The 26,004-nt window shown below is 41.7% G+C and overlaps 1 protein-coding gene across 9 annotated transcripts in view; it reads left to right on the forward strand.

Moving 5' to 3' along the window:
* The window catches only part of NTNG1 (netrin G1), a 338,068-nt gene extending 314,931 nt beyond the window's left edge, over nucleotides 1-23,137 (forward strand). For all 9 annotated transcript variants that reach the window (XM_023258950.2, XM_011285034.4, XM_019837535.3 and 6 more), the window contains one exon: nucleotides 21,328-23,137. In XM_023258950.2, the coding sequence (XP_023114718.2) occupies nucleotides 21,328-21,557 (230 nt within the window). In that variant the 3' untranslated portion in view covers nucleotides 21,558-23,137. The remainder of the gene's footprint in view (nucleotides 1-21,327) is intronic.
* The last annotated feature ends 2,867 nt before the right edge of the window (nucleotides 23,138-26,004 follow it).

Consider the following 26,004-nt stretch of genomic DNA (forward strand, 5'->3'; position numbering starts at 1 on the left):
GAGTGAGTTAGAAATTGGATAAATTTGGTCTGAGTCTTAAACTTAGGATAACTTTATTCCTATGTCCTTTGTAAAACCCAAAACTTTGTTTAAAAAACAAACATGTTCTGTTGTGTTGTGTTGTTTTCTGAACACAGAGGCTACCAGCTTCAGGTTATGCCATTCATTCAGCTGCAAAGTAAAATATACACTTTCTGAAGATCCCATTCTCTGCATTCATTGCTGTTGGAGAGTATTCACAAATACCCTTGCCAGTATACATAGATGTCAGCCTGAGAAAAGGAAAGGAATGGGGGCAGAGGAGGAGGAGGGGGACAGAGGCAAGGCAGGAGTGGAAAATAAGTTGCCAAGATAAAAAACTACACTTTCAATTTGAGCTTTTTTCTATTTAGTCAAGTCTTGCAAAATTATTCACAATAAAGATTAATGATTCCTTACAGATGGGGGTAGGCCTTAGCCTCCCCACTAGTTTCTTCTGACAAAACCCATTATGCAGTGATGCTAGTGGGAAGCCAGCAGGGGATAATTTGTTAGAACACCTTTGGGGATGGAATGCTCTAACCCAGAACTTGGCACAAGGGAGCTGTTCCAATACACAGTTTGGGAATGTTGAAGGAAAGGGTTCACAGCAGCATTTTCAGACATAGCCAACCAGGTACTCCCAGGGCAAATCATTTGCTTGTGGATTTGACAGTGAGAGATTTAAAACCACAAATCAGGGTCCCTGCCTCCCAGCTAGCCAGAGGTACACCAGGGGAGCAGAGATGCATCAATGGGTTCAAGTATAGTGGTGGCTCGTCTTTTCTGATTTTGCTCTTTGTTCTTTTCTGTGTCTTTGGAACATTGAGAGTAGAAAACAATTTGCTTTGCCAGGAGAGAAAAACCTCAAAACACAGTTCTCAGCACAATGACCGTGCAGGCTGAGACACATCTCAGCGTCACAGATGGCTAGCCCTGGCTCTCGTCATGACGCTTGCCTCATTGCCCGGTGCCATGCCACTAAGCCATGCCCCTGCACAGGGCCAAGCTGGCAGCTCCCAGGAGTGCACTCTCGGGTCATTAGCAGCCTCTTTTACCATGACATCCCTCCTTTGCTCTGTTACTCATAAAGAGGTGAGATGATAATAATTTATCAGGCAGGACAGATTTTACCATTTGGAATAACTTTGGCAATTAAATCTCACAAAGAAATCCAATAGTTCCTATTTGGGATATGAAATTATTTCCTCTATGGCCCGTGGTTTCATATTGACTTCTTACAAATATTTATATTCCTAGCATCTTAGCTGTATTGCTGGGGGAAAAGGCAGTTCTATGGAAATAATAGCTGTAATCATTTGATAGTTTTGTTTCTTTTCTTTTTCTTTTCTTTCTTTTCTTTTCTTTCTTTCTTTCTTTCTTTCTTTCTTTCTTTCTTTCTTTCTTTCTTTCTTTCTTTCTTTCTTTCAAAAGCAGCCACATCCTTCAGCTCTCAGTTTTATACTGAACTAGAAATTAGGAGGTAGCCTAACTGTGGAAACTGGTGTTGGAAGCTATTCATCCATCATGAGGAATGATCTTTTCTCTGAGGAGAATTTTCTACCAGATTGCCAAGTGCATAATATTCTGCTGGAGGGGGGCTGCATAAAACGACACTGCTGTGACATATCACATGATACGTAACTCTAGAGGGCCTGGAGTGCTAATTGTGTTCTAGAGGTATCATCGGGCCTTAAAGCCCAGAAAGTCTGAAGAGTTTATCTAATCCTGGAGTAGGAGAGCAATTAAAATCCATCTCAGCCAGGAGAGCTTCCACAAAATCCAGTATTGCCATCATAGTTTTAGGTCCTTAAAGGAAGGATACTAGGTGAAACAAGCCATAGATGCCTTCACTTTATTCACTGAACATGTATTGAGCACGAATGCTGTGCCAGGCGCTGTTCTGGGTGCTGAAGGTATGGTAATAGGAAGACATACACAGCCCCTGCTCTCCAGAGCTCATATGCTGGTGTGAGGCAGATGGGAAGTAAGGCAAGGAATGAACAGTGGGTGTAGACCATTTTAGACAGGTGGTTATCGAGGGCCTTTCTGAGAAGGTAACACTTTGGCTGAGACCCAAGTGTCAAGAAGAGCCCACTGTGGGAAGTTCTGAAGGAAGAGTATTCCAGGGAAGAAGAAATTCGTCCTGCAAAAGCAGAAAGGCAGGAAGGAGCTTGTCCAGTTCAGAAAGTGGGAAGAAGAAAGTGTGGTGCGGTGAATCAGAGGAAGAGGGTCTGAGATGAGGTGGGAGAGGGAGTTGGACACCAGATTCACCTGTCCCTGAAGGGCCAGGAGAAGAGGTGTGGCTTTTCTTCTAAGCACAGTGGATGTTAGGCAGTAGAGTGACATGATATGGGGGGTTCAATTAAAAAATAATAAATAATTGTGACTACAGTGAGAGCAATGAATGGTAGAGGGGGCAAAGAGAGAGGGCGAGGTTCGAGCGAACACGGCCACAGTAGTCTAGGCAGAAGGCTTTGGTGGCGTGAACTGGATTGGCAGCAAAGCAAGTAATGAAAGTGGATGGATTCACGACCTACTGTAGTCTGTGCCTGCCTTTGCTGAGAAACTCAGTGTTAAATCTAAATTTTGAGGTGGTCTGCAACACAGCTTTGTATTTTCTGTTCTCTGTTGCCCTCACCACCTGGATGCCTTGTAGTTAGGCTGTACTGGTTTCTGTTTAGTAGAGAAGGAAACAGAGGGACACAAGTAGTAGTTGTCACAGCATTCCAGCATATTAATGTAATGCCTAGAGATTAGACAAAGTGACTAAGTCCCCAAAACTGTGTGGGATCCCAGGCTCTGGCCACCCACTACCTATGTGACTTTAGATACATGATTTACCTTCCCTGAGTCTTTGTTTCTCCATCTACAATAAAACTATCAGGATAAGAATACCTACCTTATAAGATTGTTTAAAAAGATCGAATACATTAATGCATGAAAAGCACTCAATAATGCTCAATAAATAAATGTTAGCTTTTGCTATTATCGTGGTTTGACTAAACCCCCTTCTCTCCCCCCCCTCCCCCGCCCTGACCAAATGATACATCAAATGACATATCAACATGTGCTTTTCTTTTAAGTTACCAAACAGGAAGAGAGACTGTGTAGAGATTTTCTCAATTTCTTAAAAGGAGAAGGGGAACTAACATTGAAGAAGCTCTTGCTATTTGACAGATGTTTCATAGACAATTATATCTCATTTAGACCTCACTGTAATCAAAATAGTTACCATTTATTGGTAAGCTTTTTATATGCAGTCTCTATTTGCACCCTCAGAAATAACTCTGCTGGGAAAACATTATGTGCCTGTTTTACAACGTTGGAAGGATCTGGGAGGTTACTTGCCCTCCCAAGTTCCCACAACTAGTGAGCTGAAGAGCTGAAGAACCAAAATGTGACCCAGCTTTGTATGACATCATAGCCTTTCCCCTTTCTCCTAAAGAGTGGGTTAGAGGCAAACTATACCAGGTGACTTCCAGCGATCTCTCAGATCCATCAGACAAACCAGGAAGTTAGTTTTCTCCCCATGCCAGCCAGCTCAGGTCTTCATTTGTGTCTTGACTGGTCTCCAATCAAGGATGTCCTGGACTAGATTCCCAGCCTGGTTAGTGCGTATTGATGACACACTTTAATGCCATTAGGCAAGTACCCATCGTCAACAGGAATTTGTTGTGTGCTTCTTAGGAAATAAATTCATAAAGGCTGGAAATCACTGGAAATCCTTTACTTTTTCATGTGGCCATTCAGTCTTTTCACATTATTCTCACATAATTGCTTTTGGCCATATAGTTAAGGATCTATTGATGTTAGCATTGTAAAGAAGATCTATATCATGTAGTTTGGTCATACAAACTCATTTATTTGAAATTTTGGCATGATTCTTCTTTACTGACTGAGTTTTTGTCATAAACTTTCATCTTATTAGTTATGTAATACTAGAAAAAAGAAGACACAATTTTAATTGATGGTAACTTTGTTTCCTTGGGTTTCTTTTTATACTTGTTCCCACAAAAGAGAATTGATGAATTAAAACGGCACACTAACAACCCATAATATTAATTGAGACATTTTTAGATATTTAAGCTTTAGGCCAAGACAAAAAAAAAAATCCAAGAATTCTCATGGGAAAATGATTACATTGTCAGAAAACCTCTGTTTCCCACACCCTACCCTCATGATTCTTCTCTTTCTTTGCAATCTATTTATAAATTGCCCGGTTTTGTCTTGATGAGGCCAGGCCAGCCACAGGCGCACCTTTAGATTAGAGCATTTAAACACTGTAGGGGCATTTGACAAGCACAAAGATTTATAACCAACAATCATTACCACAAAGGAATTGCCTGATTGAACAGGTCAGAGACCTGCCTAAAACATTCTAATACACTGAAGTGATATTCAGAAGATGTGACTAGTTAAGGGCACCTGGTGTAGAAAGCAAGCATTGCATGGAAATGAGTGACCTGGACACAGATGAAAGGTCTACTGCAGCAGTGACAGGTAGCAGGAACCCAGAGGAAGGGGGGTGAGTGGAGCAAAGAACTTTAGATTAACTGAGAGACCTACACGGAGCAACTGGTACAAAACAATTAGAACCCTGGACAATAAAGCCAGATAAATTGACCCACGTAGGATCACACAGCATACCAAGCAGCACATCCAGTGCGAAGAAACGTGTTCATTGGAGTCAGGGTCTTGGCTTTGGCCTAAGGAGAAGTCGGAAAGTTGAATTTGTGGAGTGAAAAACCTGTTTGCCCTTCTGCACTTTTTTTATAGGGAGTACATGTGACGCATTCATCCTTCTCATCCTTGGAATAAAATAGCCAGGATAGAGGCTAAAGCTGAGCTAGAGTTTTAATTTAAGATTTTGGAAGGCTTTAAACTTTAAATGCAATCCATACTCCCAAACAAGGAGAGCTGGAGACCTTCCACCCCCACCCCAAGGAGGGCCAGCACCACATCTCTGGTGTGGGGTTCCCTCCAGATCAACCCAACCCTGCATCACCCTTCCCTCTCTCCTTCCCTGCCCCCCTGTCTTTGCTGCTTTCACTCCAAAGAATTAAAAGAAACAGAAACAAAAGGTATTAAAAACTACAGAGGAAAGGAACATTGCTGAAACTACTATTTGGAGTCAGTAATGAAACCAGATTATTTTCAGTTATATTCTCAAGAGTGATTTAACTCTCACATGATCTTAGGAATGCAGAATTGCTTGAGAAGGGGGGGAAAAAAAAACAAAATACCAAGAAGAATCTCCTGTTATGTGCCAGGCAGTAGAATAGGTGCTTAGGATACAAAGATAAGAGATGTTCACTGCCCTCAAGAAATAATGTTTAGACTTCCACTCTGTGCAAAGCACCCCATGCTGCTCAGTGCAGACAAAGAAAAGAGGTACAAGACAATGCCCTACCCTCAAATTGCATGTGTTTTCACGGAGGAGACAAGAAATGCATGTGGAAACGGGGTGTTCGTTGTAAGTTTTGAAGAGTCAAATAAACCTTGGCATTTACTGAAGGATTTTCTGTGTGTCAGGCACTGTGGTGGCTGCCTTATATGTATTAACTCCTTTAATACATATATAACAGTCCTATGAAGTGGATACCGGGTATTAAATTAGCTCCCTGTTGTGAATAAAACAAAGATTGGTTGAGCGACTTCATAAGATCATCCAGCAAGTATTTGGTGGAACCAAGGTTTAAATCCAGGCTGTTCAAACTCTATCTACAGTTAGAGTTAGATCTATGTCTAGATCTAGATCTTAGGCATCAAAGGCAGGACTGGTGTCTGAAGGCTGAAACAGAAATCTTCATGGTGGGGTTGTCCATGAACTGGCTTTTTAAAGATGGGTGTGAGTTTAGGAAAGGACACACCAGGAGTAGAGGCTCTGACTCAGGGGCCAGCATGTGGCAGCCAAGGAACAGGAGGTCAGAATGGACCAATGGTGCTTGGGGCCAGAGAGGCCTAAGTTCTAGTCCTGCCTCTGCTGCTGGGTTGCTGGTGGGGCTTGGGTAAAATCCACGCATCTCCCATAAAATGGAAATAATGATAATAATAATTAATAATTAATAATAATAATAATAATAATAGCTATCCTGCCAGGTCAGTGGAATTATTTGGCAAAGTGACATATGCAAAGGTATCTTAATTATAATTTATTTTTGTTTGTCTTGTGCATATGTATGTGTTTAGGACAGTAAGTAGATTATCCAACATTGGAAAGTTTATGTTGGGGAGTAAAAACAGACGATAGGGAGATTCCCAGCACATTGTGAAGGATTCTGACTACAACATTACCCAGTGAGCGAGGGGTATCATGTAAGCTCTGTGAGTTCAATCTGGCCATAGCACTTCTGCACATTTGATTTGGGGAGAGAGAATAGACACAGTGGGAAGGTAGGTTAGAAGTAGAAAGGGAGGAATGGATATGATATATGACTTTTTTCTATGAAATTCATGTATTCATTCACTTGAGAATACTCAGGCATCCACTGAATACAGTCGGGTACTAGGCATGGTTCTAGGCATCACACATGCATCGAGGAACAAAACAGTCAAAATCCCGTCGATAGTCTAGAATAACTCCTTATTAATATAAAATTATGGTATATTCAAAAAAAGAATAATAAATGTCCAAGAAAATGAAACGTGTTAGAATAAGATTTTTTCAGAGCACCTGGGTGGCTCAGCCAGTTAAGCGTCCAACTCTTGATTTCAGTTCAGGTCATGATTTCATGGTTCGTGAGTTTCAACCCCGTATTAGGCTCCAGGCTGGCTGTGCAGAGTCTGCTTGGGATTCTTTCTCTCTGCCTCTCCCCGCTCATGCGCTTTCTCTCTCTCTCTCTCTCTCTCTCTCTCTCTCTCTCTCTCTCTCTCTCTCTCTCTCAATATAAATAAATAAACATAAAAAGAAAAAACTTTAAAAAAAAGAACAAGGTATATTTCAAAGGCTCTTGTGTGATTTCTCTTTAACCAGCCCACCCAAATCGTATTCATTCCTGCTTAATCTAACTTTGGGTGTGCCTTAGTCTGCTTCAAAGAGGAGGGCTAACATCTTTTCACTGTGTTTTAAATAATGTTCACAGCCTCCCAACTGTATCCAAACCAATTGCTATATTTTTTTTTCTTTCTGCCTCTGAATCTGAAAGCCCCAGAAGGCACAGCTCACACACGTCGCTTGCTAGCCTCTTGATTTCAAGCTGACTAGCTCACCTCTCTCCTGAGACACAACAGCTATGCATGTAAGAAGACTTAAAATGTCCTTCTCTATACCTGCAATGACTGTATTTCCCCTTTTCAAATCATCCACTCTGGATTTGTTCTCATCCCTACACCTTTTTATTAACCTATTAAGAAAAGATTCCCTTGGATGTTAAGAAAGAACTGAGTAACTTTACCTTCTGCATCATGTTTGAAGTTTAGGTTTGGTAAAAGTAATGTTGCACAGAATTATTTAAGTTACTTATGAGCTAGTCTAGCATTCCTGTCTTACCAAAACATTTTCCTCAGAACACGCTTTGTCCCTCTTTCTCTTCATTAAAGAAAAATGAGCAAACAGATCTTCTTTTCAATGGGTAAGAGTTGTTTTTTCTGTGTAAGGAACTGTAGATGGGAAAGATGATTTTTTTAAATCAACAGGTATTTATTAAGCCCCAAAGAAGCTAGAAACAATTTTTTATTCAGATATTTTTTAATGTTTATTTATTTTTGGGAGAGAGGCAGAGCACGATCAGGGGAGAGGCAGAGAGAGAGGAAGACACAGAATCTGAAGCAGGTTCCAGGCTCTGAGCTGTCAGCACAGAGCCCGAGGCGGGGCTCCAACTCACAAACTGTGAGATCATGACCTGAGCCGAAGTCAGATGCTTCACCAACTGAGCCACCCAGGTGCCCCAGAAGCTAGAAATTATTAATGATTAAAGTGAACTAGAAGACACAAGAACATACCCTATGTGAAGTTACATTATCCAAGGAATATATTGACCTACAAAAATAAACACCATTCCTGTGGCTCTCCCAGTCTATGTTTTTATTGCAGGACTTTGAACAGAGCCCACACTTACAAAACTCTTAATAATAATCATTGAGTTGAATGATCTCTCATGCTCACAACAGCCCTATGAGATGGCCTCTGTTACAGATGAAAAAAATAGAGGCTCAGAAATTCAGCCATGAGTGGTGATGTCAGTATTCGAACCTAGGCCTTTGGACAAAACCAAAGTAAACAGTTAAATACTAAATTTTGCAGTTCAAATTTTGGGACTTTATCAATGGGAAAGGACAATGTGAACTGCAATGGGTCACCAATGACTTTATTGAAAAGATATGCTTATGACCCATCTATAATTGTAACCCCTTGTCTGCTTGGAACCTTGTTAATGTACTTTAGAACACTTAAATGTTTGGTCCCTGATGCAGTAGCAAGTACATTTTTGAAAATTAGCAGTCATTTTTACTTGGAGCTTGGCATCCCTAAATGACTCCTGTCATCATTCTGCACATTCTCTTGATTCCATAATGTTGTTTTCCTCACCTTGAATTTATTGACACCAATTCATTTTGGTTTGACATTGGCATTAACAGGGAAATGGCTTTGCTTCATCCAATTATAAAATCACCTCCCAAGACTTCGTTCGACATTGTCAGGAGGTGGTTATGGTGACAGCAAGGCCACAACAGACAAGAGTGAATTACAGTGATTCTCAGGGAAAAAAAAAAAAAAATCATTAAGAAAAGTTACTGCTGTGTGATTTCAGTAGCTATTTTTCATACTTAAATATCCCTGCTGTTTAAAAATCCTAAGAGGGCTTAGACCATATTTAGAACACTCCTGCCAAATATATATAGGAAAAATTAAGTCTCTAAGGAGTCATTTAGCTATAGCTTGACAAACAGGAACCTCAAATTATATTTTAGCTTTACACAGTGCTCAAAGGCATTGAAATTCTGTCTCAAAAAAAAAAATGCATGTGAATTAATGACACAATTATCTCCTCTCAGTCACAGATACTTGGATTCTTAATGCCAAATATCAAAGGCCTACTGTAGTATTGCTCTACCTTCTCCTCAGAATGTGGACTGTTTTACAGATTTGCCTTCAGCATGGAATGAGGCTATATGGATTGTCTTTCACAATTCCCTCATCATTTCAAAGAACACCAAATCCTTTTACCTGCATTCTTCCATATGCCTGTGATGGTGTATCACCTCCATCCTAGTTCCACATAGAACAGTTCCATCTGGATGTTTTTTTAGCCTATGTTCTGAATTTGTGTAGTCACCTTCCAATCAAAACAAAACAAAAAAAAAAGAGGGGCGCCTGGGTGGTTCAGTCGGTTGGGCGTCTGACTTCAGCTCAGGTCATGATCTCGCAGTTCAAGAGTTCAAGCCCCACCTTGGGCTCTGTGCTGACAGCTCAGAGCCTGGAGCCTGCTTCAGATTCTGTGTTTCCCTCTCTCTTGGACCCTCCCCTGATCGCACTCTGTCTCTCTCTCTCAAAAATAAATAAGCATTAAAACAAAATTATAAAAAAAAAAAAAAGGAAAGCCACTAATTTCCTTTAGGGCCATGTCTTTTCCACCTTTGGGTTACTCACATGCCAAGATGATACTAAGGGCCAATCCATTTTGCCTAATGAAAATTGAAGGGGGTGCTTCTGATGACTGAGCTCAGGTGGCCACTCTTGCTTCTTCACCTCCCTCCATCCCTTCCCCAGGCATAAACTGTATCATCGAAGGAAGAAACCCCAAATAAGTCACCATGCCTTTCCTTCTAGTGTTCTCCATCAGGAAAGCAGGAAAGGCCTGACCAGTCATGGTATGCAGGCTGAGCTGGAACGTCAAAGCTGCTCAGCACTTTTGCCAGGTGTCCCCTGTTAGCTTCCTGTCTTACTTCCCTGTCCTACTCCCTACCAAATATTCCAGCCCTACCTTCAATGTCTCACTTTACCTCTCTCTGTCTCCTTGAGCTCAGGAGCTAGTCTTACCTCCTACTGCCCAGAAACAAAATGAGGCCATTAAGGGAAAGTTACCTCCACTTCCCATTCCAGCCGATAAGCTTTATATGCATGTGTATCAATATCTATCTACCAATCTACTTGTCTGTCTACTAAAATAGATATATGCCCACTGTTCAGAAAAAGGCAGAGAACAAAAGACACAGTGTATTTACATGTTCAGTAAATAATTTATCGGGCATCAGTTTGGTGCCAGGGACAGTGCCCATTACTGACTTATAACCACAGTGAGCATGTTAGATGTGGTGCAGACACATACAAGGGGAGCCCATAAGAGTCTCCCACAGGCTCAAGGCACATGAAATATGTTTTCTTCCAGGGCAGTTAAGCTGGACTCTGAGCCCCTATACTGGGATGGTAGTGGAGAATTCAGTTACAGTCATCACTGTGATCTGCCAATACAAGAATGTCCATGCATTTCGTATCATCTGCACCGGTTAGCAGTGAGCTGGCCCTCAGGCTACAGATCCCTTTAACCCCAAGGGTTCTACAGCTTCCATCCATACCTGGCACTGTTTAGTCTTTGGCAAGGCAAGGAATCTCAGTGCTTGGGGCCTTCTTTTTTTTTTTTTTTAATATAATTTATTGTCAAGTTATCTAACATACAGTGTATACAGTGTGCTCTTGTTTTCAGGGTAGATTCCCATGATTCATCGCTTACATACAACACCCAGTGCTCATCCCAACAGGTACCCTCCTCAACGCCCATCTCCTATTTTCCCCTTCCCCCCATCAACCCTCAGTTTGTTCTCTGTATTTAAGAGTCTCTTATGGTTTGCCTCCCTTTTGAAACTATTTTTTTCCCCTTCCCTCCTCTCATGGTCTTCCGTTAAGTTTCTCAAATTCCACACATGAGTGAAAACATTTGCGGCCTTCTTAGGATTGTGGGGCTATGTAGGAACTCTTTTTTCTTTTATGAGATAATTTGTTTTTGTAGTTTCAAGTTTTTATTTAAATCCCAGTTAGTTAACATACTCCAAGATAATTTTTGGAAACATTTAAGATAACCAGCAGTTTGACTAGAAATATATATGAATAGCACAAATACTGAAATGTGGCAAAATTTGGTCACACGGATCATTTCTTACATGAATCACCTTTATCATCTCTGTAAAAGATGCCTTTTATGTTCTCAAGTAACAATAGCTCCTTTTATTAACATTTTTAATACTTTCAAAGGACTATATATTCTAGACAATTTGCAAAAAGTGAAAAGTCTAAAGATGAAAATTAAAATTACTAAAATCACCCATACTCCCACCAGCCAGAGATAAACACTGGTCGCATTTTGGTACAGTTTGTTCTAGTACTTCTTCTAAGGTCTGTATTACATAGGGCACGCGTAGGGGTGTATGTCTGTGCTTATGGAGATCATGCTGGATAAACATTTGTGCTGCTTTTCCTCCTGACATAGCGTCATGCCCTTTGAAATGGTGGTTTAGACCCTGATGTGTGTTGCATCGTGTGTGACTAAGCCTCCCAACAGGAGCCATCTTTCACCTCGGGCAAAAGAGTAGAGGCTGCACCTTTTTATTAAACTAGACAAGTGTGTTTTCTGATACCAGATGAGAAACTGTGTGATTTCTCAGCACGGTCTTTTGAGCACCTTGCCTGTGTCTGTGTCTGAAGGTGTTGACCTAAATAGGATTTCAATACATCATTAGTGATCGCTTTGGGAAAAGATACCCAGCCTTTGGCTTGTGGGATTCTCAGTGAATTAATTCTTTCTCAACATCAGCGAAGGGTTTTTTTTTGGAGGGGGTGGTTGCAGAAGCTGAAAACTTGGGGGGTGTTTGGGCAGCGCCTCTCGCTCCTGCATTGGAGTCATCTGTGATTTCTCTCACGCTGGCTGTGTTGCTGCAAGCTGCAAACATAGGCTCCTTCAAAATGAACGTGGCTGTTTTTATGATGTTTTGAGCAGTGTTTCCTTGAACTGGACAAGAGCAAGTGTCACTCCCATAATCAGTGCCTTGAGATTAGATGAATATGAATAGAACGGCTTCTCTCTGATGTCAGAACCTGCTGTACTTCATTACCCACACATGTCTGAGCACCCAGCTGACAGCTCCCACATTGTTCCCGACGGCCCCTTCAGCTCTGCTCCTTGGCCTCATTACACCGAAACCAAGTAGACTGGATGCTGTCACACGGGCATTGTGCCGCCAGCACCACTGTCCCCAGATGGATAGAGATGCAGCACGCAAGGTAGGCTGAGAGCAGGAAGGCAAAAATGTTTCCAATGGATGGCCTCCACGTTGCAGTCTAGATCCTGGTTTGCATCTGTATCTATCCCTGCCTCACCAAAGCAGAGGCTAAAGGTGGGCTGTGGGGTGGTACCCTCCCTGTTCCCCTGAAAACACACCTTCTGTACTCTGATCAGTACCCGAGAAGGCACATTGTGAGTACACAAGTCACCTTTGAACAGACGGGAACTGTGCACCCAAGCCAACTCACAGAACTGTTGTGGAGTACACAACAGTTGGATATAAATAAATATTCAAGGACTGCACATTTCACCCCACAGGGGACACATAGATGCATCTTTGAGGGAGGACATTTGCTTCCATTTTCACTTCAGTGCCTTGAATTGAATAGGTAGTGATGAAATCCTCATCTGGCAGAGATAGAAGCAACAGCTCACTCTTCAACCCGGGCTTCTAACACTTGGCAGGGATTGGAAAGGTACTGAACATTAACAAAATATACTTAGGTTATGTTTTATATTTTTTTAAACCACCTCCACATAATTTATCTTGAGGGTCCCAACAACTGTGAGGTGGGTGAACAGGACAAGCGTTATTACTCTTGCTTCAGAAATGAGGAAAGAGAGCCACAAAGAGGTTAAACGATTTCCCCAATTCACGCAGCCCATTAACTACAGAGACCAGTCTTGAATCACAAGTTCTCTTTGCCTCATTCTCTTCATACCATCTCATGCTTATAGTACAAGTCAGGAGAAAAACTATTCCTGCACTAGACAAGACTGACAAGCAAAAACAGTCAAGCAAAAAAAGCCACCTGAGTCATCACCAGGACTAATACTGGAGACGTCCAACAATCATCACGTATTTCATCAAAAAGAAGAGGAATTCCTCACTTTTTGCCTTTTCAGACAATAGGCTTACCATGATAATATGCATGCAAATCATAAAGTTCAAGGGAACTTTAGAAATACCTATGTCAAACTCTTCCCCTAACTCTGTAGCTGTCATCAGAATGTAAGCTCCCCAGAAGCAGCTGCATTGTCCACCTGGCTCCCGCTATGTGCCCATCATCGAGAACAGTGACTGGTGGGATGATGGATGAATGGATGGATGGATGGATGGATGGATGGATGGATGTGTGGATGGATGGATGTGTGGATGGATGGATGGATGGATGGATGGATGGATGGATGGATGTGTGGATGGATGTGTGGATGGATGTGTGGATGGATGGATGGATGGATGGATAGATGGATGGATGGATGGATGGATGGATGGATGGATGGATGTGTGGATGGATGGATGGATGGATGGATGGATGGATGGATGGATAGATGTCACTAAGTGGCTTCATGATATGTCCAAAGCCTCACAGCATAATGATGGCTAGTCAGAACCAAAACTCATGTTTCATGCCTCTTAATGTTTTCTCCGCCATACATGTACCAGTCATAGCCAGACACAAGTGAGAAGAGATGGAGGGAAATGCAGTCAGAGTACCCAGAATTCAAAAAAAGCCCATTAGACCATGGTCTGCAAAGTTTTTTCTATACCCCAGGAGCTAACCTGTAGGTTCAGTTTTATAGCTCCCAGCTCACAAGTTAGTATAACAGCCACCAAGGCTGAATAAATGGGTCATAATCATAGCTCTTCATCTTCCTGCCACAAAATCTCAAATGTCTAAATCAGAATTGAATGTTTCACACATGCCTTTGTTATTAGCCTGTTTGGTAGAGGTTATTCACTCTTTGACGTTTCTTTGAAAAGGACGGGAACAATTTGGAACATCTTTCCCTCGGCAATCCTGGGCTTGTTTCAGGTGGTGAAGGTAGAGGTCACTTTATTAATACAACCATCAAGGAAGGCTGTCATGGCAACACATTGCATCGATCCCTTGAAGTGCCTGAGACAAAGCCAAAAAGAGAAACTTTCAAGTCTATAAATACAGACCCAGCATTGCTCAAGCATAGCAACTCACTGACAGGGTGAACCTAAATGTATAGCTTTGAACAAGACCCAAACAGAGAAAAGAAAACTTCCCTTTTGTAATGTAATGGATCATCATGACCATAACGGGAATAAGTGACCCTTCAGGTCAGAAAAGAAAAGAAGACTAGAGCAAGCAGCAGCATTAAGTTCTGGCTGGTGCCCATTTTGAGCATAGGGATCCTTCTCTATGTCTGCTTTTCCATTCCTTTCAGAAAGGACTAATAGAGGGAAAAGGAATCAAACTCTCATAATGCACATTTTGACAAGAGATTGCAGTTTGGGAATAGGAAATGTGTATGACAAGGAACCTACAAAAAAGTTAAAGAATTGAATAATTTGGGGGTGCCTGGGTGGCTCAGTCAGTTAAGCATCCAACTTCGGCTCAGGTCATTATCTCGCGGCTTGTGAGTTTGAGCCCTGCATTGCTTTCTGCTGTCAGCACAGAGCCCAATTCAGATCCTCTGCCTGTCCCTCTCTCTCCACCCCTCCCCTGCCCCCTCTCTCTCTCAAAAAAAAAAAAAAAACTTAAAAAAATTGAATAGTTAACTACATCCCTGTGGCTCATTATTCAAGCTAGAAAAAAATAAGTAGCGAAAAAGGGAGGAAGAAATGCTGCGCATTCCTGTTTTTTCACTTTGAAAATTCTGAGTGTTTTTAGAAACTCATAGCGATTGTGGAAGCCTATTTGTCTACCATTGTAGCTTGCTTACTGAAGCTGTGATCAGAGCTATTATAACACCTTGCCAACCACAAACCTTCCACCAGGATTCCACACTTCATCTTCTAGCCGTGTAACTGTTCGGGTCTAACATTAATACTGTAACCTTTCTATCAAGGGCCACAGATCATTTGGGTCACTCTACTTGAAAGCATTCCTGATATTGAAATGTCAGGGCGTTATAGATTATATGGTGTGATATTGGACACACCATACATGAATTATTTTTATCAATTGTAAAATTATCCTTCAGAATATGGCCAAACTATTACCAAAGAAGGATTAGCTTATCCAGTATCTAAGGATATCATAATAAAAGGCATCATAATAAAAACAATGGTGTCTAGCAAATAGCAATTTGCATCCAATACTGGATCAAGTGTTGGAAAAGGGATTGAAAAACAAACCTTCCCTGTTTACCGAGGTCACACACTCTTAGATTATCAATAGCGGTAAGGAAAAAATCAGAACATGTTTAATGTAAATACTTCCCAAAATAAGGTCAGAGTTTTTCGTTTGAGACAAATCCACACAGAAGGGCACCAAGTAAAGGAAGTGATAACTGCAAAAACTCCCCGGTTGGATTTTTAATCTGCAGTGACATGCCAGACAAGATGGCGATGATGACAGGACTGTAAATGGCTGCTCATCCTCATGCCAGTTCTATCAGCTGGTGGTGGATGCCTGAAACCTTATGTTGCAAGAAATCCGGAAGTGTGATGCAAGAGAGTGCCGTGGATAAGTAGCTATGTCTTCTCCATGGAGGAAGAGGAAATGGCAGCATTTGCAGCATATTTGCTGTTCCCAAACCAGACCTCTGCTATTTTTGGTTATATTTTATGTCTGAGCTGATTGGTATTTGGGGCTCTCCTAGAATGTGGTAGAAGTCTAGAAGATGTGAGATTCGATCCTGTCAACAAACACCTCAACCTAGGCGCAGTGTGGTCTGACAGCAGAACAGCCGACAATACAATATGAAGGTCAATACAAGTGACAACCTACTGAGGATTACAGAGGTGAATTATATTGTCTTGAGGAGCACAGGGTGCACACTGTACACCACCATTTACTGCGTTTCTCCTGAATGTTCTATTCTATGTAAAGAGGAGTAATCTGCAAATCAAGAGACCTGATTTTAGCTCTAGTTCTTCCCTAAATTGCATTTGGTTTCCTCATCTAGAACTTGCCTAGTTTCTGGAGTCTCCTCAAGCTCTGATTTTACTGTTTCTAACGGGGCAAAGTAGAACAAATTACATGACAAGGCGGATTTTGGTTCCTCTCTCCTACTCTTTAATTATGAACAGTACTCAAGGGTCTGTCTTAGATCCCAAGCTTCTGTATTTACTCCCCTCCAAGGATAATCCACTCTGACATTTCAACTTCAAGTACTTATAGTTGCCTCTAACTCCCAAGCTGCACACCTACAAACTCACAATCCTCTGTGACCTAGAATCACCAAGACATCTTCATTCTCCTTTGCCTAGTATGTGTAAAGACAACTCCTCCTCATTGCCTGGCTGACACCCCCATTCAGAAATTCATCATGTTACCATCAGCGTTAATTGAAGAGAGATTCTTTGTTGTGGGGGCTGTCCTGTGCATTGAGGGATATTTAGCAGCCTCTCTGGCTTCTGTCTGGTAGCGGGCCCTGAGATGTGACAGCCAAACATCTGTAGACATCGTCAAGTGTCTGCAGGGAGACAATGTCATCCACTGTGGAAAACCACTGCTTTAGACTGACAACCAAAGACCTCGGTGAAATGTTAGTTCTTTAAATTTCTTCAATCCTTTTTTAAATTATTCTGAAATCCCTTCTTACCAGATTCAATCAAGAATCAAATGCTTATTTTTCAAGTTCTTTCACCCAACTCAAAGTGCCCTTCCTCTCATACTCTGCCAGTCTGTTTATCCCTAGACAGAGTCAACCACAGCAGGAAAACTTCTAGGCTTAATTTTATACCCTCATATGGTCACTGCATTTTGTTGACATCTCTTCTTCTCAGAGTGCTTCATGATCTTTCATTCTCTTCCTGTGGCCTAAATGCTGATATTCTTCAGTTTTCCAACTGGTGCCTTCATTTCTCCTTGCTGTGTATTCCACCAAGATCAGGTCTTGGTGATGACCACCAGCACTCCTGCTCCAAAACTGTATCTCCAAGATGACCCACCTCCTGAATGGTTAACTAATTTTTCCAACTAATAACAAGACCCCTGAAGAAGAGCCTACAGACCCCTCAAAGTCAATAGGTCCAAGAAAGGTGCATTTTCATCCCTGACCGAAGTCTTCCTCCAATCTACATTTCTTAATAAATTACATTATAATGCATCCAAATACTGAAAATTACCCATTTCAAATCACCTGTGTCCAAATCTTCCCCTTCTCTCTCCCCAGTGCTCTAACCAGACCAAGCCCATTGTACTGAAGCATCTGGGTTGCATGGCTGGCTCCATGCAAAGGTCAGCCTCCAGTCTGTCCTTTCTCTGGCCAAGCCTCATCTGTCTATTTCCCCCTTAAAACCCCACCCTGGTCATAGGTCTTTGATGGCTCCCCATTGCCTGTTATTTCAACGCTGTGTTGTGTGTTATGTAGAGCTTACACAGTCATCAGGCCACAACCTACCTTTCCAGTCTCCATTTTCCCTTTGCACATCCAACATTCCAGCCACTGCAGTCCATTCACCATTCACTAGCGTGTCCCATGCATCTCTCACTCAGGCTCCTGTCAGGAAACTGAAACCACACTAGGCATTTTGACAGAGAGAATTTATCAAAGGAAATCATTAAACAGGTGTTTTGGAATTTAGAAATGAGAGCCCCTGAAGTCACTCAGAGATAGTAACTGTGTAAGCAGGGAGCAGCACCACTCCCAGGCAGAGGGCTTACAGGGAAGGGGATGGGTTATTAGAAACTAGAAGTACAGGGGGAGACCGCACAGACATGGAACCTGCATCTCTGAGAAGATGTAATGCCTGGCTGCTCCTAGTACTTCTGCAACATGGGCAAGGGCCCCTTGGAGCTGAGCTCAAACCTCTAGGGAAGGAATGCTGCTGGGTTGGTGCAGGGACCTTCTAAGGGTGAGATAAAGCTGGTTCTGAGTAAAGCTATGCACTGGGACCAAATGCTGCTATTGGGATGAAGGGCCATCGTGGGGCAACAATGTTAGGAAGAGCCATCAAATGGGAAAAGGGAAATCTCTTCACCTTCTCCAGTGCCTTTAGTGCCCCCTGTTGGTGGAAGCCAGGAGACAATTTGGAGAAGGAAGGGTGGGTTAGAGTTGAGAGACAATTGCTTAATAACCAGCACTCTGCACTTCCCTGTCTCCTTATCCATACTCATACAGCTTCCCCATCCATAATGCTCTTCCAACCAATATCTGCCTGGAGTGCACCATTGTTTAAATACAATCTCCTTTCTAATCTTCTCTAATCTTCCCCCAAATAATTATTTCCACTAGCATTTTGCAAATATTTCCTTTCTAGTCTTCTTTGGTCTCACAGTTACTTGTGTATGTTCATTTTATTTGTTTTCTGCCAAACTGTGAACTTCTTTAGGGCAGGTAGAGTTACAACCATAGACTGGAGCAGGGTGCCTGGCACACAACAGATGTTGGCTGAGATGGATGGAATCAATAAAGGCATGTCAATGAAATTAATATTAGATCACTTCTTGTACATATTTTATCTTCCCAACCAGACTTGAACTCCATAAGAGCAGAGTTCACGCTTTATAATATTTTTTAAAAACTTTTTCATGGTGTTCAGTACAAGGCTTCGTATGCTGAAGAAGAGCTCAGTGATATTTGTTAACCACCTAGTTTATTCGTTAAGCATCACAAATTTGGTCCAAAAAGACATGAAGATGGAGGATAGATGTATGAAGAGCAGGTAAGATCTGTAGTTAGGTTTAGACGTGCTTCTAGCACATGACTCCAACAGAGTGCTGTTCATACGCTGAAGTTCTGTGTTTGTTGAATAGCACAATCGGGAGACTAAATGTAAAATGTCTTATAGTGAATTGTAAAGTGATGAAATATATTCTAGGTTTGATTTCTTTTCTGTTTACCTCTTACAGAAAAATAGATATCCCCAATTCACGGTATTATGAATCCTGGGTTACATCTCTTCCTTGCATATTTATTGAATTTCTCACACTTCCCAACATCAACTAGCAGATTATTTAAATGTAGGAAAGGTATTGAATCTGAACTTAATCACCAGCTTCTTGAAAAAAGAAAAAAAAGAAATAAAGAAAGAAACCTCTGTTCAACTGATTTACATTCAAGTCCAAGAAGAAAAATAGCTCTTTTTTTAAGGGAAGCAATATTTAATTAACTATTGATTTCTTCTCAATTATTCAAGGCAAGCAATTATCGATATTGATGGAACAGATATTTCCCTACCTCCAGTGCCCAAATGAAAGGAAATATCCCATTCAGCAATCTGCTGCCGGGAACAAGAAATGCTGAGAATCTTTAACTTTAAATGGAAACAGTTATTTGGATCTGTTTATTCCATGTAGCCCCAATTAAACAGATATTTCCTGAAGTGTAAGCAAAACAAAATCCTGAAAACCTAGGTATGCTTCTCAAATTAACAACAACCATCTCTGACCATGGGTGTAACCATTCTACCCTTGTAGATTTTGCCTTGCAGCCACAGATCTTGGCATTTTTTAAACCATGACACATAAAATACCATCATTTGGGTCTGATATTCAAGATTTCTACCACCCAATGAGAGGTAGCTTAAATAATCATTAGAACCCCTGAGACACTACCGTGTATATCAATATTTTGAGCCTCAAGGATTTGGTAGGCCTTAATAGTCACTTCTGACATTTACAGACAGCAAATGTGGGTACATTTGAAAATTATACCAGTGAGTGATGCAGCTGCCTTAGAGGTTGCCAAAGAGTTACTGTGGAAGAAGGTAAAAGAAGGCCTTGTTTAGGGCACTTTGTTATGAACTCTGTGAGTGTCCGCTACCATCATTCCTCAGCTCATTTGCACACAGGGCATTAGCACATTTGTGTGTAAGAAGCTTCTTTTGAAGGTGACATGACTGCTGAACATGATTAATGGACAAGCAACATTCTCTATTGAATTACTACTTGGGAGGTTTTTTGTTTTTTTTTTTAATACTTTGCACTTGATAGTAATATTAAGTGTGTGCGTGTGTGTGTGTGTGTGTGTGTGTGTGTGTGTATGTGTGTGTCTGTGTTTAATTCACGTGGTACCCCTGGGGAAATTTGACCATGACATTTTTTAAAAATGAAAAATGTTATAATTTATAAAAATCTATTTTTTCTGCTCTGCCCCTACCCCCAACTCCAGAGTGGTTCTATATATTAAGTGCTTAAGCAGCATATGTTGCTGGGAAGTGTTCTTGGCTCTTTTACTCTTTGTTATTATTTTAATTTCCCTGGGTCCTATTTAACATTCTGCTAAATCAGTGAAACCTTGATTATCTAAAAGAATAGGAGACATGGAATTAATGAGGATAACCAGAACTTTGAAATAAGTAATTATTAGAGATGAAAATTACATGACAGGGACCATGAATGAATTGCAGTATCTGGAATTGCTTGCTTGATTTATTCAAACTGATTTTATTAATTGATGGACAGAGTGAAATTTTGGTAATCAGGGTTTCATCACCGCATTTTTTACTATTCGGGGAAATCAAGGTAACCTTGGACTCTACTTCCCATATTTACAAGGCAATGAATATCCTAATAGGGCTGTCAGGGGCAAATATGACCGCTCTTCCTCCCTCTCCTCCCACAAAACCACTTTCTCTCTTCTGATCTGGCTGCCCGCCTGCCTGGAGCATGCTGCCTGTCCCCTGACCGGTCCCCTCTCCCCTCGTGCTTCCCTGTTGGCTCGGTCTTCCTGCATGCAGCGGCTGGAATCACCTGCAGGGAGAATGGCCCACCCCTTAGAGGTTCTTGGTCATTTCAGCAATACTGCTTTGCATTTTAACTTCCATTCACCTGGCTTCAAAACTCTGCATTCTTGTAAGGGGCACTCGCCCTTTAGAAAACCGGGAGGTCACAACAGGTCCCAGTTCTTTGAAGAGAAGATACTGCCAAACCAGGAGTATTACATTCCTTCGTATTCGATAGCCTGAAATGGACAATGATACCATCCAGGATTGCAGCAAAAATCTATACGAAAAGGACAAATATGATAATTAAAAAGAAAAAAAGGCAGCGAACTACATTCGTTTGGAAATTGGAGTCACATGCTTAGTTTGTGGAGGGGAGGGGGGAAGCACAAGATCGATAGAGATTTTTTTAAGCTGAAAAACACGATGTACTAGATGAACTTAAATTGATTCTGCTTCTCCTCCCCGCGCCCCGCCCCACCCCCACCCCTCGTTCTGCAGCGAATGTCTGCGACAACGAGCTCCTGCACTGCCAGAACGGAGGGACGTGCCACAACAACGTGCGCTGCCTGTGTCCGGCCGCGTACACGGGCATCCTGTGCGAGAAGCTGCGGTGCGAGGAGGCGGGCAGCTGCGGCTCCGACTCGGGCCAGGGGGCGCCCCCTCCCGGCTCCCCGGCGCTGCTGCTGCTGGCCGCGCTGCTGGGCACAGCCAGCCCCCTGCTGTTCTAGATGGGCCACCAGCCACCGGCCGGGGCGCGTACCCGCCCGGGAGGGGGAGCCAACGCAACGCGAGCATTCGCTGCTAACATAGGAAACACACACTCAGACACCCCCACTCAAACACCGTGTACAAACTAAGAAGGCCTAACTGAACTAAGCCATATTTATCAGCCGTGGACAGCACATCCCGAGTCAAGACTGTTACTTTCTGACTCCAGAGGAGTTGGCAGCTGTTGATACCATCACCGCAAATCACATTGCCAGCTGCAGAGCATATTGCCGATCGGAAAGGCTGTGACAGCCCCTGAAACAGGAAGGACAACAAACAAATCAAGCAACCTAAAAACATTCGCTACTCTCCCGCGGGGTGCCCCAGCACCACTGGCCCGGTGTGTGGACCAACCAAATAGAAGCATTCTTTGCTGGCAGTGCACTGTGGGTATAAGGAAATCTGTTACAAGCTGCCATATTGGCCTGCTTCAGTCCCTGAACCCCTTCCAACCTGTGCTTTAGTGAACGTTGCTCTGTAACCCTTGTTGGTTGAAAGATTTCTTTGTCTGATGTTAGTAATGCACATGTGTAACAACCCCCTCCAAAAGCTCAAGCCAGTCATACCCCGTATATCTTAGCAGCACTGTTATCCCAGTGCAAGCACACATCCACTGTCCAAGAGTGGCTATAGGAAAAAAAAGAAAAAAGAGAAAAAAAAAAAAAAAAGAAAGTGTATCTATCCTTTTGTATTCAAATGAAGTTATTTTTCTTGAAATACTGTAATATGTAGATTTTTTGTATTCTTGCCAATTTGTGTTACCAGACAATCTGTTGATGTATCTAATTCGAATCAGCAAAGACTGACATTTTATTTTGTCCTCTTCGGTTCTGTTTTGTTTCATTGTGCAGAGATTTCTCTGTAAGGGCAACGAACGTGCTGGCATCAAAGAATATCAGTTTACATATAATAACAAGTGTAATAAGATTCCACCAAAGGACATTCTAAGTGTTTTCTTGTTGCTTTAACACTGGAAGATTTAAAGAATAAAAATTCCTGCGTAAATGATTTCAGGAATTTGTATTGCAATTTCTTAAGATGAATGGAGCAGCCAGCGAGCAGTTCCACACTCACTTTACTGGTTTCTCTGTGGACTGAATACATTCAGCTGATGAATTTAGTACCCAGGAAGATGGATTGATGTTCACTAGCTTGGACAACTTCTGCAAAACATGAGACTATTTCCACTTGGGAAAAAATTATAACAGCAAAAAAAAAAAAAAAAGTCTAAATGATTGCCAAGATTATGCCAAAGCCTGTTGGCAGAGTACTAAGAGACTTTGATTTTTTAAGTCATGCTATTTTCACAGATTGATGTGATCGTGTGACTCTAGGGATGCTGATCTATGTATCTTTGCAAATACAGTGTTTACATGGAGTATCATGAGAGAAAACCTGGAGAACCAGGAAATTCGCAGGGAATTTGAGTGATTAGCAATTTGAATATATTCAGACTTAGTATTTAGAGGAAATATCAAAATATACAGCAGCAAGTAGACATGACTGCTGTTCCTGAGAATAAAGTTTGTTTTAAGTACCACCCGAGGTGTAATAAATTGTTTCTGCCTTTTATCAGGCCAATTACTGTGCAAGGCAGCAAGGGGAGGTGGGTGCGGGAGAACCCTCGCAAACTTTCACAGTGGCTCAAAGAGTGTGCGTTCCGTTCCAGGCACACTGTTGTCCTACAGGTTACAAGCATGTTAGCAGCAGCATCTCCTGGAATCAAAAACAATTTTCAGCCCAAGCCAGAGTCTTACGGACAACCAAGTCCTACCTGACTCGGCAGAGCAATAATCCATGATAGTGTTAGGTTGGAAGCCCGCTTCTGGTCTGAATTCTTTACCCTACCATGGGGCGGGGAGGGGGGTGTCTTCTGATAACCTGGGTAGAAACTAGATGAAGGAACATCATGTCTTACTGGTTTTGTTCCCAGAAAAGCCAATTCAAAAAAGGCAATAAAAGGTAAACAGGTAATGCCTGTGCTGCCTGCCACCCCATGTCTAAGTCGATTGAATGTTTGTTATTCAAACCAACAGTCTCTTTTGATGTAAGAAATAAGGAAAGATGGAAATAAATTAGAGCTCTGGCTTAGTGCCAGAAATTGGAGATTTACGTTAGAAGCATAAACAGCAAATTATATTTCAGACTCACCAAAGAATACACATGAAAATGCTGATAACATACAGAGTTTGTGATTACTTCTAATGAGGTGGATTCCTCATATTAAAATTGGAATTTAGGTTGTCTTATAGTTTATTAGCACAAACCAAAGGCAGACTGTGTTATTTCTAGCAACGATGCACTTTATCATTATCCACTCATGGCTTTGTCACAGTGCTCAGGAATCAGACTCCACACATTTCAATACATGGGACTCCAAATCTAATTCTAAAATTTAATGAAGGCTTGATCTAAATCAGTTCATCTGCATTTTATCTTTATGAGGCTATAAGAATCTAAATTGATGAGGAATATCTTGCGTTCCATGTATTTAGATATAGTTTTCTGAATTTCCTGAAGTGATGTGATCTGCTTTTAATAAAAATTCACTTTTAGGTATATAACAAATGGAAATGAAATGTTCTTTTTAATCTGGATTCTCAAGTTCTTCTAAAGGGTTTATTCCTTTGAAGAAACCCCAACTCAGTGGATTTTGATTCATCTGCTGCTTTCCAGCATTCTTGCCATGTGGGTTCCACCTGCAATATTATGCCTTTGAGAACAGGATTGGGGTGAAAAGTGGGTACTGAGTTGTTCACATACTTAAGGTCCCAATTCTTGCTTCCCCAACTTTCCCACAGAGTAAAAATATAATTTATTCCATCAACACCATTAATGAGCATAAAACTTCAACAAAATTTTTATCCAAATGTTCAGCTCTATAGAAAGGGTCACTATTTCTAGGACAGTAATTAGACTGCCCTGCTGTGATATGGAAGTGATTCGTTTCTGTCCCTGTACCAGCCTAGAGCATGTACTTGAGTCTCAGCAAAGAGGAGTCCGTTCTGACTCTCCTCTCACTTCATCTCAGTGGCCAGGAACCTAGTATTCCCTTCCCCGATGGCCTCTACCCACTTAAAGGGCATGTATGCACCTCTTCTATGGGTCCAAACTTCCAAAGGCAAGCAGCACCATGACTGCATATCCCTGGACACAAGGGGTGGCCGGCAGTGAATCTGTGTGGGTAGATAAGTGACTTGGTCCTAGGAGTGTACATGGGAGAATTCACACATGAGTGAGAAGAAGCCCCTTGCAGTGAAAACCAGAGCTCAGAAATGGAAGGAAAGGGTCTAAAACGTGGGAGAGAGAGAGACTAGGGCTGCCTCAGGTCCAGGGTCGGGTACAGAACCCTGAGCAGACTAAGGATTATAAATCTACAACTGGGTTTCCATTTCTTAGGAAAGCATTTGCATCAGTGTGGCAGATTGGAATGTATTTTATTCAACACTGTGTTAGCTTAGTGTATAACTTTTAAATATTTAGACATATGGCACATGGGCCTCCGTTGGTACTTTTGTCCTGGCCCCCACCTGGTGGCTCTACCTGGAGGTAAACACTGCACGAGATGCCCTTGCATTAAATCACTAAGTTGGCACAAATCACTCACCCAGGTAACAGAAAGGTACAGGTTGTAGAAGGCGTGGGCCACAGTTCAGCAGTTGCTGTCATGAATGCTCTCCCTCACCTTTTCTCAGACCTATGGACTTACTGGAATTATTAGAAGTTTGGATGGACTACGGGGCAGCTGTGGGGAACCCTAAAATCAGATCTTTTGTCCCATTGCCTTCCTTCTCCACCATCAATAACCCAGTATTGCTGGGATGTAAAGACCCCATATTCTGAAATAGGTGCTCTGCACTATGTGGGATATGGGTTGTTGTACTTCATCTGTTGTTAAAGACAAAAAAAAAAATAATAATAATAATTGTTCAACAGTTTCTTTGATCACAGGATTGCACGTGTGGGAAATTTGGACTACATGTTCCATATATTTGTTACATATGGGACTCTGTACCTTATGATCTGGGGCAATTTCAAGTTTCACCTTCAGAAATCTGAATTAGAATTCCTTCCCCACCATGTCCCTCCCAGTCTTCATCAGCAAGGATGGGAATGGTAGCAGCAATCAAGCTAGATGTTAGCAAAATATGAACAACCGGGGAAAAGTAGATTTTTTTTTTTTTTTGGAAATCCAATTGGACAGCCTTAGTGATATGTAAGAATGAAACATAGAGATAAGGAACACCCCCAGAATTTTGATCCAAAGGTCTAGTTGTAAGCAATCTCTTCTGTGCCTCAGGGTATCAGGACTAGATTCTAATCCATTTTCTGTCTAAGAAATATCAAATGTTGATCTGGCACAAATATTCCTGTAATTCTTACCAGTTCCGTAGAGAAGAGTTTTTC

This window comes from Felis catus, chromosome C1 (genome assembly GCF_018350175.1).
Source record: "Felis catus isolate Fca126 chromosome C1, F.catus_Fca126_mat1.0, whole genome shotgun sequence".
NCBI lineage: Eukaryota > Metazoa > Chordata > Mammalia > Carnivora > Felidae > Felis > Felis catus.